This window comes from Zootoca vivipara, chromosome 1 (assembly GCF_965207765.1).
Source record: "Zootoca vivipara chromosome 1, rZooViv2.hap1.1, whole genome shotgun sequence".
NCBI lineage: Eukaryota > Metazoa > Chordata > Lepidosauria > Squamata > Lacertidae > Zootoca > Zootoca vivipara.
The window spans coordinates 28,287,898-28,305,620 of record NC_142582.1 but is presented as its reverse complement, the minus strand read 5'-3'; the positions used below and the strand labels follow the sequence as shown (position 1 = coordinate 28,305,620).

General features: G+C 43.9%; 2 protein-coding genes across 6 annotated transcripts in view; one reads left to right on the top strand and one right to left on the bottom strand.

Annotated features, from left to right (window-relative positions):
• Nucleotides 1–10,085, top strand: part of SLC4A10 (solute carrier family 4 member 10) — a 165,480-nt gene extending 155,395 nt beyond the window's left edge. For 3 of the 5 annotated variants that reach the window (XM_088661102.1, XM_035132512.3, XM_088661098.1), the window contains 2 exons: nucleotides 52–168; nucleotides 5,887–7,418. In XM_088661102.1, coding sequence (XP_088517228.1) covers nucleotides 52–168; nucleotides 5,887–5,953 — 184 coding nt within the window. In that variant the 3' untranslated portion in view covers nucleotides 5,954–7,418. Of the gene's footprint in view, nucleotides 1–51; nucleotides 169–1,990; nucleotides 2,030–5,886 lie in introns of all 5 variants that reach the window. The other 2 variants (XM_088661094.1, XM_035132522.3) reach the window with 2 other exon arrangements.
• A 601-nt stretch (nucleotides 10,086–10,686) lies between these two features.
• Nucleotides 10,687–17,723, bottom strand: part of DPP4 (dipeptidyl peptidase 4) — a 59,792-nt gene continuing 52,755 nt past the window's right edge. Inside the window, exons 24-26 of the mRNA XM_035132551.3 lie at nucleotides 13,735–13,807; nucleotides 13,421–13,494; nucleotides 10,687–11,976 (exon numbers count right to left, since the gene is read on the bottom strand). Of these exons, the coding sequence (XP_034988442.1) occupies nucleotides 11,878–11,976; nucleotides 13,421–13,494; nucleotides 13,735–13,807 (246 nt within the window). The 3' untranslated portion in view covers nucleotides 10,687–11,877. The remainder of the gene's footprint in view (nucleotides 11,977–13,420; nucleotides 13,495–13,734; nucleotides 13,808–17,723) is intronic.

Here is a 17,723-nt window from a genome sequence, read left to right as displayed (position 1 = left end):
TGCAGAAAATAAATTCCGGTTGCCTCTCTCTGTGTGCTCATTCTGTTCTAGAGATGACCCATCTGTAATAAATATTTCTGATGAAATGTCAAAAACAGCTGTGTGGAAGACACTGTTGATATCGTCAGACAATACCAAGGATAAGGAGTCCAGCTTTCCTTCTAAAAGGTTTTTTATATTATTATTATTATTATTATTTAAAAATTATCCTATATTTTTACCATAATAGTTCAGTGATAAATAGTTGCCTGCAGAATATTTATGATGATGATGATGATGATGATGATGAAGAAAATAAATAAAAATGCTGAGCTACTTAATTTTGAAGGCAGATAATGAGAATCTTATGAACACATTCAGTCCATTCTGCTGCAGGGATTGTAGGTAGAAGCCAATAGCATAATATCACAGCAGAGGGGAGAGTGTATGGATTCACACGTTACACAAGTCCACACTCTCAGCTGCTGCACCAGCAGAGCCTCTAGAATCCCCAGGTCTCTGAAGATGTTTCCAGAGCCAACCTGTCATCCAAACTGGCCCTTTCTTTTCTCCTTAGGCCAGCAGGAATCACCATGGACTAACAGGAATAGCCAAAGGTGTCAGCTCAGTCCCTGCGTAGATATTCATGTCCATCACTTAATGATGCCTCCTCCATATGGGAGCAGTTTGGGAGAAAGGGCAGGATATAAATTTAATAGCTTACTAACTAAACTAAACTTTACTAGTGGTGGGCTGCAAATAAATCTTCCCACTCCTGGTAAAAAAGAGAGAGAGAGAGAGAAGATGTTTTGACATCCTTGTCAAGTGCATTCTCTGTTCTGTTCCTTTCCAGAGTGGCCGGGGAAACCCAGCCAGATGGGCGGGGTATAAATAAATGAATTAATAATAATAATAATAGTAATAATAATAATTCCTAATGCTCTGGTCTTTCTGGATCCATAAGAGAGCTCGTCTCTTAATTATGGTACAGCATCTCGTGTTTGAGGCGCCTCGTACATGATTTGTAATCCTAGCTTTGTACTATACTGGATTTGCAGAACTAGGACTGTAGGTGTGCTTCTTAGCCTACATGCGAGTTTCTCAGACAACACAGGTCCCTATTGGATCATGCTTGACTTCACGCTCTTTTCAGGGCGAACTAGGCTATTGTAAACAAGAGCAATTCAGATAGCTTACAGCATGTACACCAAACATAACAAACTGAGGATCGTCTGTGGCTGTTCTGTTCCAACTCTGTGGGTAAGAAGATGAATCAGCATATTCAGCTCACATTAGCTACAGTAAAAAATAAATAAATCATATTTGCATTCCTGCCACACATACACCCCTTTCAAAATGGAGGCTTGATTAAAATCTGACTGCTCAGAGTAGTACTGTTTAGAAGAACTGAACGATTATTGAAGGCATGATTAATTCCCGTGCAGGTGCAGCTACCTGCAGACCCAGAGGTTGGCCTAGGGCTGGACAGAGCCTTGCTCTCCCCTTTTCATCACAATCTGGGACAGAGGATGCTACTTTATATCAAGCCAGATTATTGGTCCATCAAATTCAGTATTGTCTGCAATGACTGGCAGCAGCTCGCTAGGAAGTTCCCAAGGATTGAACCCGGGACTGTTTGTGGGCAAAGCATATTCCCAGCCACTGAGCTGTAGCTGTTTCCTAGTAGTTTGAGCCCGGGTCAAAAGGGGAGTCTGGTTGGGGATTCCTGAGGTGTGTGTGTAGACATATATTGTACACTGAGCAGGGGGGAGAGCAGGACACTGTTAAGCCCCTGTGTCAAGTTGCATTCAAGTATTGGCTAGCTTCTATCTTAAATTAATTGTGAAACTGTAAAAGCAGATGGCCATTTTTATGGTGGCATCTCTATTTGATACGTTTAACTGAGTATACATGCAACTGTGTTTAACCACTATTTCCCCCAATTGCCATTCCTTTTGAATTAACATGATTTTTCTACTTAATTGTTCCATTATCACATTTCTACTATAAGCTCCCCTACCTAATCTCTCTTGAAGCTGATTCCCCAAAGGTAAGACCCTGCCCCTGAACCTCTGCCTTGATTCCTTCCCCACTACTAAATGGCGTCTTTTGGAAACCTCTCTAACTTACTGTGTGTAAATTTTGGGGAGACAAAATTTACTAGAAGGGTACGGAATGCATGTTTTGAAGGCCGCTTGGAAAACACGCCTATCTGTTATTCTGAGATCGGATGCCACAAATGCATTCATTTTCTAAACACTGTAATTCAGGCAAACTTCAGAACCCTAGCAATCTCCTGGAGATATCAGATGCACTCATTACATATGCCAACTTTAGCCATAGTTATTGAACTCCAGCGAATTAACTGAAACAAAGAATCTCTGTTCGACTTCTGACATTTTGTCACCCCAAAATGGCATGTTGCTTTTGCAATGTTCTTCCTCTCCCCGAGCAGCATAAACAAGATGATCAATCAGGACTGGTGTCAAATGTCCTTACATTCCAGCGAGGGGTCCTCGCAGTGAAGGGTGGGGGTCACGTTACAGAGGAAGTAGGAGCTTGTAGAGGGTGTATATTGCCAAAGAGCAGTCCAAAACCTGGAGCTGACAACCTTGATCTGTTTGTGAGTTGATAAACCCTTCCCCAGTCCACATGTTCGGCTGGAATGCCACTGCTATGGCCCAGTACAATACAACCCCTGTATGATGCAGAGCAGAGGCTCAGTTCACAAGATTGTCACTTTTTAAAATTATTAAGATAGTAAGAATTATACAGACTGGACTTCTGTGCAGTTGCATTGTTATGCAGATGTTGCTGACCTTCCAGGCCAGTACTTCAATGTCGCTTGTGGCTGCTGATTGTATGAAATGGGGCAATGTTTGCAAGACCCCTGGGCGGGATTTCCCTGTCAACGGAAGCCCTTCACAGGGACTGACACTTGTGCAACAGAGCTTCCCCCTCCTCTCCCCACACAGATAGCCTCCCTTTCCAAATCTAGATGGGTTTCTCAACACCTTCCCTACACTTCTTGCAAGCCTTTGGGTCATGCAGAATCTAGCTCGGCAATCCCCAACCTGGTGCCTTCCATACAATTCCCATCAGCCCCAGCCAGCAAGGCCTTGGAAGCTTCAAGTTCAGAACATCTGGGACAGGCATCCCCAAACTACGGCCCTCCAGATGTTTTGGCCTACAACTCCCATGATCCCTAGCTAACAGGACCAGTGGTCGGGGAAGAGGGGGATTGTAGTCCAAAACATCTGGAGGGCCGAAGTTTGGGGATGCCTGATCTGGGAGGAGCATGGTTGGGAAAGACTGGCCTAGCTCCACCCGCTCCACTGTTGTTTTAAAAGAGCATGTCACACCCATTTTAAAGGGGAGGTGAGTAAAAGTAAAATATGCACCATTTTGGGACTTGTGGTGGAATTCAACATGGTGCTGTGGTGACTGTTTCAGCTTGCCATATGGAATGACCCGCACCCTCCCATTGTGTGCTGTCCTGGGGTTTCTCCTGACCCACCCCAGAACTGTCTGGGGACTGTAGGGGGGGGGAGCCCAAGCCTTAGTCCATGTGAGAAATCCATGCCCATGTTTGCAACATGAGTGGGAAATAGTCATACTGAAATCAAAATAAATCAAGAATCTGAGCAAATCCTGAATTACCCTGAAGTGCACCTGTAGAGACATGCATTAAGCCCGTATTTGTCATCCTCCCCCCCACCCCCCCACCCCATGGGTTGTTGTTTTTAAATAGGCTTTGGGGGTTTCCTCACCAGCACTTTGCTGTGAATAGAATTAAGCGTACACAATTAAATGCAAAAAGGATTACTTCCGAATGACAAGAAATATTGTGTGTTTTATTGAACATCATCAAACAGTAAAAAGGCAGGTTTGTTAATCTGAAGGTGCTGCATAATGATTGTTCCCACTGTGGTACATCAAACCATTGTGGTTTGCAACTGGGGATAGACAGCAGAGAAAGTGTAGTGATGGATCAACTCCTCTGACAGCTTTGAAAGAGGTTTAGAAAAATCCACGGAGGGATAAAGTAATCAGTGGTTGTGTCCTACCTCCACCTGCTGGAGGCAGAACGTTTCTGAATACCAGTTTCTGGGAATCAGAAGTGGGGAGAGTACTCAGGTCCTATTTGCAGACTTCCCAGATGTATCTGGTTGGCTGCTGTGAGAAGAGGATGGTGGACTCGCCTACCTCCCCTTTGGCCTGAGGCAGCAAGGCTGTTATGGCAGTGGCCAGAGAAGGTACCCACCTGGGAAGTACCCCCACCATTTGGGAGATCTGTTCCTTGCGACAGGGCATGCCAAGATGCCGGGAGATCCGCAGTGAAATCTGTTACTGTGCAGAACAATCACTGACGTGCTACAAAAATGTTGTGCAGCTTTTGCTATGGTTCAGTTTTTCTCATTTTTATTCTGTACCCTGCCCCCCCCCCCCAGCGCCCACCAGTAGGGTAAATGTGGATCTTCTAATCTGGCTTTAAAAACCTGCCACTGTTAGGCTCATGGTCTCCATGAATTTAAGGTTGATTAATAAATTTAAGATTCGAAAGAGGGATATTGTTCACCCCAGGGTGCGTTGACTATAGTGCAGGCATCCCCAAACTGCGGCCCTCCAGATGTTTTGGCCTACAACACCCATGATCCCTAGCTAACAGGACCAGTGGTCAGGGATGATGGGAATTGTAGTCCAAAACATCTGGAGGCCCAAAGTTTGGGGATGCCTGCTATAGTGCTTTCTGTCTTAGAGCAATGCTGTTCTCCTGTGACTAGCCAGAGGGAAAGGATTTAGATTTATCACAGCAACCATGTATTCAAGGATGGTAAAGCCAACTATGATAGCCAACCTGGTGCCCACCTACAGTTCTCATACTCCGTGGCCATTGGCTTTGCTTGCTGTGGCTGATGGGCACTGCAGTCCATAGCATAGGTCCTCCTCACCTGATTGTCATCTTCCTTACCATGGCATTGTTGACTGGGTGAGAAACACCCATCTGGTTTAATTCACATGTTCTCCCCAAACATTCTGAAGTGGCTGCCATGTTGTGGGAGAAGGGGAACAGTGCATATGGGCTGCTTGGAAGGAGCAGCAGAACTGTTGAAAGCAGGCATCCTGCCCTTACAAGGAAATCTTGTGTTGCACTCAGTGGTGCCTTCTGCAAACCCATGGGAAGCAGCAGAGGGGGACCCACATGGTCTGAATGAAAATGAAGTAAAAGGGAAATGAGGTGAAGATGCAGCCTAAGCCTTTTGAGAGAGGCGGGTGGTGGTTTGAGTTTTGTTTTGGAAGGCGTAAGTAAAAGGTGTGCATACTAGCTGATGGTGCACCTCTTTAACATTTGGGCGCATATGCTGGGTGCTCAGAAGTATGTCTTCCAAACCCTATGTGTAGGCAAGCTCAGTCCAAGTCATGTGTTTGCCCATGACTGTGCAGATGACAGTACAACCAACCAATTACCCATCTTCTTGTTTGTGCAACATAAAATGCCGGCATTAAAGCACATGACTGGTTATTATTTGCAAAGGAAACGGGTGCCCTTTAAACCGTGTCGTGATCTCTCTCTCGCTTGCATGCTCACAGATTCGTACGCCCAATCAATCTTGAGTTTGGTATCTCTGTGGTTGTTGTTGTTCTTCTCTTCTTTGCCTTCCTGCTGATGTTGGCCAGCGTTCTTCATGACCATACATGCATACCTAACAGTGGCATTTCTGCTCTCGCTCCCCCAGGCTGTACATGGCAGCATGAAAAGCTAAGGCAAACAGTATGGCTTGAGTGGTGGATCCTTCCCCAGCCCCTCCCTCCATTATTTTTTTAAAAAGCAAATGTGATGGGTGGCACTGTGCAACAGCAAGACTTTTCCTCTCTTTTTTTCTCCTTTCCCTCCCTCCAACCTAGCACTGAAAGCCGAAAAGAGAAGAAAGCGGACTCAGGGAAAGGTGTGGACCGCGAGACTTGTCTATGACTTGCTCTTCAGTTTATTTTTATAAACAGATGTGAGGAGTGCCACAATCATAAACCTGTACGCGATTTGATCCTTTCGTTGTACAACCTGTCTTTCATCCCAAAGTAGCACTGGTAATGTAAGTAGTGCAATACGTGCTTTGGTTCGCTGTCTGCTTATTGCCCGGGCCCTAATCTGTGCAGAAATTAACTCTAGCCAGTGAGAATCCTGTACCCTCCATGCTTGGGGGTGGGGTCCAGCTGATTCAACCTATGTCATCCATTCAAGAAGTGAACAGTGTCTCTTTCTATCTGTTCAGTAGCCTTGGACTGCATTTTTCATTCTTTGCTCATGCAACATATTTTCATAGCTTCTCCATCTCAGCAGACAAACAAACTTGAAAACAGCTCCCCGCCCCCAGCCCCGTCCTGTTCTTCTTATAGCTTAGCTTTCAGCCAGCTATTTGAGGAGATCCGAGATAACAAAAGAAATGTTAGCTTTGAGAGTTATTTTTAAACGAGATGTGGCTCAACCCTGCGGACTCTTTAACCAGAAGAAACCAGAAGTCCCGCCCCCACTCCGTTAAATATCATGGCTTGTATGTATGTATGTGTGGGTGTATGTGTGTGGGTGTGTATGCGTGTGTGACTTTCAGGATCGGACCCTATATTTGTGCAATTTTCCTTGATTTAATACTGGATATTTAATATTTAAATTTATATGTAACTGGAAAGATAAAGTAATATAATATATAAAGTTATATAGGATATCGTTAACATGCTCTCATCTTGTTGGGGGGCGGGGGCGGGGAATGCCACATCCATTGATGTGCAATATCCATACAGTATTTGTTGTGAATGCAAGCTGTTATTACAATATCTTATACTGTACTGTACTAAATGTTGCAGTGGTTAGTCCAACAGCTGCATTGTGGTGGTAAATCCACGGGTCCCCCCCCCTAGCTTACTGTATTATAATTCTTTACAGAGATGGGGAGTAAGATTTCCACTCCCTCATCAAGGATGGTCTTTGGGCCATTGCTTGACACCTCTGAATACTTGCCCTTCAATTCCTATGCGATGTTATACACTTGTCTAGTCATAGGCAGGTATTGAGTTTATCCAGGTATAAATCCTACCTATATTTTTGCTAGGGGGTTCTTTTCATTCTGTCATCAAATGCATGCTAGTATTGTTATTATTATTTTAAATTTTTTTAAAAATGCTGCTTTTTTTCTCTCCAATAAATTCTAGACAAAAATCTAGGCAAAGTTAAGCACTTATAAGTCATATTGATTTCAGGGGAAGAGGAAGGAGTCTGCTTAACTCTTCCGTTCATATCAACCAGACTGTAATGTGCTCCAAACTTGGCTGAATTGTCTGCCGCTGTCAATTAACTTTGATATCACGATCCCATTGAAGTGAATGGGAATTCTGACCCTAATTTTCAGAGGGCAAGCTTATTGGCATAAAGCCCCTGTTTTGCCAAAAGAAAAAAAAGGAACTTGGCCTTTGTTAGTTGTTTAGCTAAATTTCTAAACAAAAGGCATGCATTTCCGTATGTTTGGAATGAAGACATTTTTTAAATAAAAAAATAGACTGTGTAGATTTTATTATGGTCCTAAAATTTGTATTAGCAGCCAAATAGCAAGAATAAACCCTGGGCAGGATCCATCTCCTCTCCCACATGCAGCTTCATATGCTGGGAAAGGATACCAGTAGGACTCAGTGGAGCCTACCCCTGGCCAGTTTTAGCTATTGACACAGAGAGCCAGGGGGGCAGAAAGGCACCCATCCCTTGCCTTCAATTGAGTAGGCAATCACACTTCCCCTCGGTAGATCTGGCTTGCCCCCATGACCGTGTGCACAGGTACTCATGCTGGAGTAGAATGTCGACAGAGCAGAGCCGACTGTCTGCATCTATATAAAACTAGGCAACTGGCCATCCCACTGTGCTTCCCTGGGAGAGAAGGGCAGAAGTGGGCTGCAAGCAAGGGTGGGAGAAGGTGGAATAAAAGCGGGACAGTATTATATATTTTTTATATGTCTTTAGTTTTTAACAGGCTTGTGTTTTTGTTTTTGTTGTTGTTGTTGTTGGAGGCATGCTGATTGATTATTCCACGCAAAATCAGATCTTATAAATGCACCAGTGCTTTTGAATACCAGGAACAAATTCCTTTGGGCTTTCTGTGTCGAGGGAATTGCTGCAGATCTCAGAATGGCTGCTTTTTGTACCTTCAAAGTTGCCTAACCTAATCCTTAGCGGAGTTCTGCAGTCGTGTGCATGGCTCTACACAGCTTGTAGCAGCAGAACTATACAGGGAATTCTGTGCAACATTAGTGGGGAGTGAAAATCGGCCCCCTTGAAGACCCCGTTCAGCTTGTACTGGCACTCAAAGCTCTTGCACATGTGAAACCAGGCTCTTCTACGAAGTGTCTGGGCAGCTCACATGTGCCAGAGCTCAATCTCGTGTGTACAGAAGACTGTGTGTCTTTCTCTCATTGGTTGAATTTCAAGGCCTTGTGTGTGTGCATGTGTGCACAAGCATGCAACAATTCCTAGAGCCAAATGGGACATGGTTCCATTTTATGGAGGCAACTTGGAAATGGCTTTAACCCTAACTTGTTGCTTATCTGGTGGTGGTAGACTCAAACTTCCATCAGCCCCAGGCAGTGTAGCCAAATGGTCTGGGATGGTGGGACTTATAGCCCACCATCTGAAGGGATCCCATTTCTCCACATCAGATCCATGCAAGTTTGCCTACTGCAGGCATCCCCAAACTGCAGCCCTCCAGATGTTTTAGCCTACAACTCCCATGATCCCTAGCTAACAGGACCAGTGGTCGGGGAAGAGGGGGATTGTAGTCCAAAACATCTGGGGGGCCGAAGTTTGGGGATGCCTGGCCTACTGGATGCTTCAGCCCATGCTAGCTGCTGCTGGTTCATCAGATGACAAAAACTGGATGGCAATTGTAGTGAGTACTAGGGAGTCCTGAAGAAAATAATCCTGGGCCTTTGGTAGAGTACACTTTTCTAATGGAGCTTTCCCCCCCTATTTGTCTCTGCGAGAGAGCATTATTCCTGCTGTAAATGCAGAGCTAAAGGTTAAGGTGACATGACAACTGCCATCCATGTGCAGATAGCAGACAGGATTTGCATGGAACACCAGCCCCCGGGGGGTTAACGCGGTGCAAACAACAGCAGTGTTGCATCTGGAAAGAGGCCTATAGTTTGTCAGTGCACACTTGGGCAAGCAAGCATCTGCACAGGCAGCAAACCACAGCACCAGCGGAAACTGAAGAGGGTCATCTTCGGCAGGGCAGGGCCTGAGAAATGCACCGCACGCATCTGCACAAGCTGTCATTGTTCAATGACTGCAGAGTGTGAATCTGGGCTTTCCATCTCCATATGCCTTCTACTTCAAACAGTAACATTACGCCAGCTGCTCTTGTGCCAAAATTAGGCTAAATCAGATGGACATAACAGAAAGCATTGCTTCTAATGCTATTTTTGGACCGCAGCTTGTTCTCTTATCAGATTCTGCTTAGCATAATCCAATTTCATATGATGCAAATTGTGCTACTCCCCCCCACCCACCCCAAACAAAAGTTTAGTTTAATACAATTGTATATGTAAATTTAGAGAAGTCACATTAAGAATAAAGTGTTTTGTTAGTGTAGTTGTAGCAATCCAGTTGTGGTAAGGTGAGTCTAGCATAGCAAGGCAAAACAATTTGTTACTGGAAAGAGACTGCTGGTGTTTTTAATAAGTTGCTGATCAAAGGAAAATCAGAAATTTCCTCTGAATAGTTTCCTTGATACTAACAAATCAGCGTATTTAATGGCACCCTTCATTTTTCGTTCAGCATTTTTGAGGTTTGTTTTTTTAAAATTATTATTTACATATTCTGGTTTTGCGTGAATTTTGCTATTCCAATGTTAATCCCAACATTCTGAAATCACACAAAGAAGTAATAATAAAATGCAAATGGTAGTGTTCTATTTACTTTTAATTTCATATTTCCTGGCCACAACTGCTGAATTTCTTGGATGTAATTTATTACAAAAGTTTAAGTAAAGTGTATATGTGAATAGAATCACTTGTGTTTTTCACATCTTAAGAGCTGTTACATGGAAATAAAATATTTATCCTAACTATTCTCTATGCTTATATTTATGATGCTTGCTGCTTTTTACCCACTGTGCAGGCAGAGTACAGTTATCCTGATCTAGTGAAAGCAAGCCATGAATGGAAAAAGGTATGGGTCTGCCCTATGATCACCACGGTTTGTTCTTTAAAATCCAGGCATCCAAATTCAAGTTTATTCTGGGAATATAGCTAGTATAGAAAATACCATGTGCTACTGATCTTCCCCCACTCTTGCCTTAATATAGACAGACAGAAAGAAAAGGTAGATGTTAAATTCATCAATGTTGGCTTTATTTAATGTTATAAGGATGCATTTTCTTCTGTGCTGTGCCTCCCCAGAGCTTTGGTTTTTCTTCTCAGTGCCGGGGGGTCCCCTCACCTCCCATTCTTGCCTGTTTTGAATTCACACCTAATGTCACTAACAGCCACACGTAGCAAGTGGAGCTGATACTAACATAATGCACTTGTGATACACTTTGCTAAAGTAACAAATAGGAACTGTCACAATTATAGAATGTTCTTAATATTTTACTGTGTTAACAAATAAATGATTAATATATATGATGGCTAACGTCCAAAAAAACTCCCACAAGAAATAGACCCGGGTATCACAATATGACTTTATTACATTTAAGACCAGGTGTCGACAATTTACCTTGCATATAAAATGGGGGGGGGGAACCATGATTTTATGGCACATTGGCATGAAGTTTCACAAAACTCAAGCCCTGGTATTATCAAGAAGATTGCTACCCAGAATACTGCTCTTGGTAAAATCACTTGCATTGTCGTGTTTTCAAAATCTAAGGCACATAGGTATGATCACGTTTTTGTTGCAATGAGTTGGTCCTTTGAAAAAATGATGCTGATGGTACCTAAAACAATTGGATGGGAGCTCTTCTTTATAAATAAGCACTTGTTCCTGATACTCAAAAGTGTTCTGCCATCGCCAACTTGTGGGATCTGGCTTCATTCACTAGAAAAGAGGTGTAAGGAACAGATGAGCCGCTCCTGGGTCTGAATGCAGGAGGGGCAGCCAGCAATAATTCAATTTTTAGAGGGTTGTTACCAAATGATGACAGTTTATAAATTTATATACTACTTAGTATGGAAAGATGTCTTGTTTGTAATATAAAAAAAAGTTCTGGAAGAAGCACAATGTGGTGGCGCTGATTCTAGAATTTGCTTTAGAGCTATTCTAGATTATTTCCCATGTGGTGTTGATGTTTAAAAAGTGTGTGCCTTAAAAGTTCTGAGTTTCCATCAAATACTTCAGCTTTGAAATTACTGACTCCAGTCTTGACTGTGTATGACAATCAAGCAGAAATTAAAGAATTCCCCCCCCTCCTATTGTAATGAAATAATGTGTAAATCCAATTTAATCTGATTCAATAGAGCAACAGTCACTTAAGAAGAAACTGAGACTACAGCACTTCCAACAGTTCTGGCACACATGCCTGGCGCCCTAAGCTTTGCACAAGGGAAACTCTTGCTCCCCTCACTGTGTCTAATTGAGACACAGAAGACAGAGAAGGGAGTGGGGGGAGGTCAGGTCAGCTCCTGCTTGTGTGACAAGAGACCTGCAGATCTTTGGTTCATATTCAATGGACTGTGCTATAAAGGAATTGCAAAAATGATTATCTCATTCAAGTATCCATAGAAATCCAATTCTACTGTCTTAAGCTCAATGAAAGATGAAGACAACACATTAGGAAAGTGCTCTCTTTTCCCACCTACCCCAGAAATAACTTCACAAACCGGTTATCAGCATGAGCAAAGCAAAGTGGCTCCCCAGTCTTATGACAGCACAAAACACTGCTTGATGAAGTGGGTCATATGGGTGTAAATATGGTTATGAGCCAATCCTCCAATCCCATGATCTTTATCCGTATACCACTGGAGAGAGAGAGAGAGAGAGAGAGAGAAAGATATAGTATGAAACACAATTTATGCAGCGCTGCAATAGGTTTCTGTTGATGCTGCTGCTCTTACTTCTATTTCCAACCCCCAACCCCTGGAGCCTTATGATCAGAGCAGAAAATACATTTCACAATACGGCATAAAATAGGCTACCAGTTTCAGATGGATAAACAGAAATGAAGCTTTTGTTGGTACTGAAACCAAATGGCAAGATTCCTTTCAAGGTTACAGTGAAATTACTTGAAATGTCAAAAGTTGGTCAAATGCCCTGTGTGTCTAGGCTAAGCGTGCTTAAATCCAGTCTGACTTACGAAATTGTGCCCATTATTAAGGGTATATGGGTCACCTTGCCACTGGCTTCCGTAGGATGTGGATTACATTGTTTTCTTGCAGATCTGACTTCCCAGTTGGCTTCAACATGACTATTCTAACATAACGTTTTGAAGAAAAGTTAGTTTAATTGGTTATGAGTGAATGGATATGCCAGTTCTCACTCTCAGGAGGCTGGAAGACTGAAAATAAAGTAGCAAGTTCCCTCCTCTTAGAAAGAAAGAAAGAAAGAAAGAAAGAAAGAAAGAAAGAAAGAAAGAGGACAAAAGTCCCCATATGTTAAATTGGGTTTCCCCCCCTGGTAACTGGAAATAGTAAGTGCTGGCAAGGAACACTCAGTAATAGAGGAGGGGAATTCAAAAGAAAATTTCTCATTTTCAAAACAAAAAGCTTGCCTCCTGGTTTTGTGAGAGCAATGCTCAGGGGAGGCCTATCAATGAGACAAAGCAAATCCATTTGCTTCAGACAGCAGATCCGCTTCCTCCCCACCTCACCACTGCATTCTGGCAGCAGCATAGGCAGAGCTGCAGGTGATGCTACAGTTAGTGGTGGGGCCAGCGGCAGCATGGGTACAACAGTGGGGCAGGGAGGGGTCGGAGGTCTGGATCTGTGGGTGGGGGCAGGGCTGGCATTGGAGCATTTTGCCTACAGCGGCAAAATATCTCAGGTGCGCCCTAACAAATGCTACATCATGGTGCATTGTTGTTTCTAGGAAATTCCATTGTGGGGAAGAATATGGGTGTCCCCATGTATTCCAGTTTAGTTCAGGGTGAGTAGTTCAATACACGCTTTGTAAACACATACAGTTTACAACTATATACAGTGTACCTCAGGTTACAAACACTTTGGGTTACAAATACTTCAGGTTACAGACTCCGCTAACCCGGAAGTAGTACCTCGGGTTAAGAGAACAGAAATTGTGCGGCGGCAGCAGGAGGCCCCATTAGCTAAAGTGGTACCTCAGGTTAAGAACAGTTTCAGGTTAAGAATGGACCTCCAGAATGAATTAATTTCGTAACCAGAGGTACCACTGCAGTTTAGAAGGCAAACAGTATGCCTAGCAAGCATCTTGGGAACGCTTAACACGTACCATTGCTTGGAAATCCACCTCTGCGTCAACCAGAGCTTTTGAAATTTGGGCTGCTTGTTGAAAGTGAACATTATCTGGGAAGGACAGAGAAAATACCACAGATAAATGCAAAATATCATCTGCAAAGCCATAGGGCAGGGAACCCAATGACCAGAGCTGGACCACAGCTCTCCAGCCCAGCTAATAAACATGCACAGACTAACAGAACTGTCCTTAAGGTTGCATTGTTATGCTGCTCCATTGTGCTTCTGATTTGTCAGGGGCAGAACTACAAATGTATGATATATAATGATATCGAATTAAGAGCAGCTCACCATCTGCTGTTCCGTGGATCAGGAGGTACTCAACTTCTCGGAACTTTTCAGCTCTTGCCATAACTGTGGAATTCTAAAACAAACAACCAGAAGTTTCAGTTATAGTCTGCCTTTGAGTGGTTCCAAGGGCAAGGTGGCACCCTCTCATTCCATGGATAGAATCCAACAGGACTAGAAGCAGAGTCTTAACAATGGTACCAAGACAGTATCTTCCACAGGATCTCCACCTGGGAACAGCAGTCTAGTTTACAGTTCCTAGGGGGAAAACGGGGGGCTACTGTCCGGCCCTCCACATCTGCCATCTGAGGCAGCTGTCTCACTTTGCCTAATGGTAGGGTGGCCCTGATGCAAGCCTGCATACAGTGGTACCTCCGCTTACGTATCCCTCTGGTTACGTAAACTTCGGGATACGTAAGCAAATCCGAAAGTATATTTCCGGGTTTTTGTCATGTGTGCACACACAGAAGCGCTCTACCACCACACGTGCGTGCGCAGAAGTAGTCTCTATGGTTGCGAAAGCCTCGGGATCCGGCCAGACCTCCAGAACAGATCCCACCTGCAACCGGAGGTACCACTGTGTAAGAAATGGTACATTGCATGAGAAACGAAATTCAGATATCACATCCTCCAGCAGATTCTCTCCACACCTGCTGTTAGCATTAAAATGGGCCACCAAATGCCTGATTTCACTTGTCAGCCTATTCTAGGATCTACTGTTGGGCTGGAAATCATGCACCTGAATCTTCAGTGATCCACCTGCTGAGCTTGATGGCACCAATCCCATTGTCAAAGGGGAAAGAGCAAATATGGAATCTATCCCCAAAGCTAAAAGCCAGTGTTGTCAAAGCATGGTATGCTGACCATCTCTTCAGTGTGGCCTATTTTTTCCCCAGGCTGCAGTCACAGATACATAAACACATCATTCATTCTCTCATGTTGTACTGAGCATCTCTGCAAAAAAAAGGTATTACGCAGGTGTTTTTGCACTGCCTTCCCATATGGTTCCCTGATGGTCCCTCGTGTGGACTTAGTGAAGCTGTGCTTTGGATGGGAAATGGTGCAGTAATCTAGAGCATCTAAGACAAAATAACAATAAAATAATAAAAACACATGCAAACAACTATTCAGTCTCTGACCTCATTTTTCTCACTTCTTGACAGTCAGCAAACTCTTGTACAGGTAGCTCCCAAAAATCAAGTAACACAAAAATTCAGTCACCATTCCCAGGTCTTAGTCATTAAGCAGAACCTGATGAGTTTAACACAGTGTTTGTTTATGGAATAAACTACACCATAGTTACAAGGAGGGAACTGAGCTCCATGCTCCAAACCAAGAGTTACAAGGGATGCAGTGAAATCGAATCTTTTGTAGGGAAAAATCTTGTTGCATGGTTATATAGTTTGCATGAACCCAAGTGCAGAAATTCTCCGTTGCCCTTTGCTACACTTAGTTGTAAGGCCACTGCAAGGGGAACTGGCTTTGTGAAAAGATCACACAGCAGTCAACATTTTATCAGCACTCAACAAACAAGTTAACATTTGGCTGGAATCTGAAGGTCTCTCTCCCTTCGGCATATTTCTTGGATAATAGAACAAATGTCATATCAGTACAAGATGGCATATTTACAAAATTGTACCCTGTTTTGCATAACCTAATGATGCAGCAGTTCTTGAGGACTGAACATTTCAAATCTGCTAGCAGAAGATTGCCAAATCTATGACTGCTTCAAATACTTGCCAACAGCATTTCAAATTCAGAGAGAGCTGCAAAACAACCTCTTTCACAAGTTTAACAGTCCCCCCCCCCCGGTGCACGCTCTCCTGGTAGCCTATGACATCACCATCTCCTCCCCTCCCCAAATCATCAGCTTTGTCTCCCCCTCCCCTCCAGCTCTTAACATGTCAGTCCAGTTTCCTTCAGGCATTCTCTTTTTTCTGGGATGGTTTACACAGTTTTTACTGTTTTTTTGTGTCCTTCCTTGCTTTTTCTACACAACACCGCAACTGACCTTTCTCATCACCTTCCTCTCTTTTACAAAGCTGCTTAATGTGGACAGGGCTGCAATTTAGGTTTAACCTTCTTAGGCACATGCAAGCCTATGGATACATACAAAATATCAGGCCTTATTACTGCTGGTGTTTCAGCACAAGTGCAGGTTTTTTTGTGCGTTAAAGAGGGTAAGCATCCTGTTAAGATTAACAGCAAGCCTGCTCTTCTCCTAGGGCTGGTTCACACATGTTTTGTCATCTGATAACTGCCATATCAAGCTATGACTTGCACATGCAAAAAGGCCATCTCAGATAATCACACCACAGACAGAATTGTCACAACACCCTACATCATCTCAAAACAAGAATGGCTTCCAATGGAAGTTCACACACTCAGTGGCCAGGCATCAAGTGCATGTTAATCAAGTGATGCACGTGCATGTGTGAACCAGGTCCTAGATCAGCCTTTTAGGCTATATTCTACCTCCTCCACCTCTCAATAACAGTTGCTGGCTATCACAGGTAGGGAGGCTGCCGTTACACTCGGGTTCTGTTCTCTGGCTTCCCACGGGCAGCTGGTTGGCTACTTTGGGAACAGTGTTGGAGCAGACAGACATTTGGCCTGATCCAGCAGGGGCTCTTGTTACGTCCCTTCCCAACCTGGTGCCCTCCAGGTGTTTTAGACAACTCCCATCAGCTGCAGCCAACCTGGACACTGAGCAGGGCTGATGGTAGTTGTAGCTCCAACAACATCTGGAGGGCACCAGGTTAGGGAAGATTGCCTGAAGATGCCCTCGCGTATTCATCTAAGCAGAGAACCCATTTAACAACAACACAGAGGTGGTTTACTGCTGGTTGCTGAGAGGGAAAGTGACACCTTCACAGAAACGACTTCTGCCTCTGTAACTATTAGATTACAATAACCATACCATTATTACACTGTCTATAATAGACAACTTAAAACTTGTACTTGTTTAGTTCAGCCCGATGTGTATTTACTCTCAAAGCTGGCTTAATGGGGGAGGGGAAACCCCAGGTGAGGGCACATACAGTCAAAACGGAGTAAGCTTATTCTGGCACTGATACTGCCTCACCAGTACCAGCTTCGAGTTACTACTTATTTGGTTTAGTTGGATAGCTGAAGAGAAGGTTGATATATGGCCAAGGCTGGGGATAGGAGTAGCAGTGGGAAGAATAAAAGACAATCTTATCACTTGGATCCATTTTCTTTCCTGAATTCAAGAATGTATACAAAACTGAAATTTGGCATGCCTCGATTTTTGTTCTTTTGTTCTTCTTCTGAACACTTATACAGGTCTTGCATTTTATGCTGTGGCTTGATTTTTTTTTTTTAAAAAAAAGAAGACATGAAAATAAATGTGGCTAGACCAGGGATCCCCAACCTGCGGCCCTCCAGATGTTTTGGCCTACAACTCCCATAATCCCTAGCTAACAGGACCAGTGGTCAGGGATGATTGGAATTGTAGTCCAAAACATCTGGAGGGCCGAAGGTTGAGGATGCCTCGACTAGACCAGGCATCCCCAAACTTTGGCCCTCCAGATGTTTTGGACTACATTTCCCATCTTCCTCGACCACTGGTCCTGTTAGCTAGGGATCATGGGAGTTGTAGGCCAAAATTAATACAGAATGCGGCAGCTAGAGTGGTGACTGGGAGCGGCCGCCAAGACCACATAACACCGGTCTTGAAAGATCTACATTGGCTCCCAGTACGTTTCCGAGCACAGTTCAAAGTGTTGGTGCTGACCTTTAAAGCCCTAAATGGCCTCGGTCCAGTATACCTGAAGAAGCGTCTCCACCCCAATCATTTTGCCCAGACACTGAGGTCCAGCACCGAGGGCCTTCTGGCGGTTCCCTCGTTACGAGAAGCCAAGTTGCAGGGAACTATGCAGAGGGCCTTCTTGGTAGTGGCACCCGCCCTGTGGAACGCCCTCCCATCAAATGCCAAAGAGAAAAACAACTACCAGACTTTTAGAAGACAT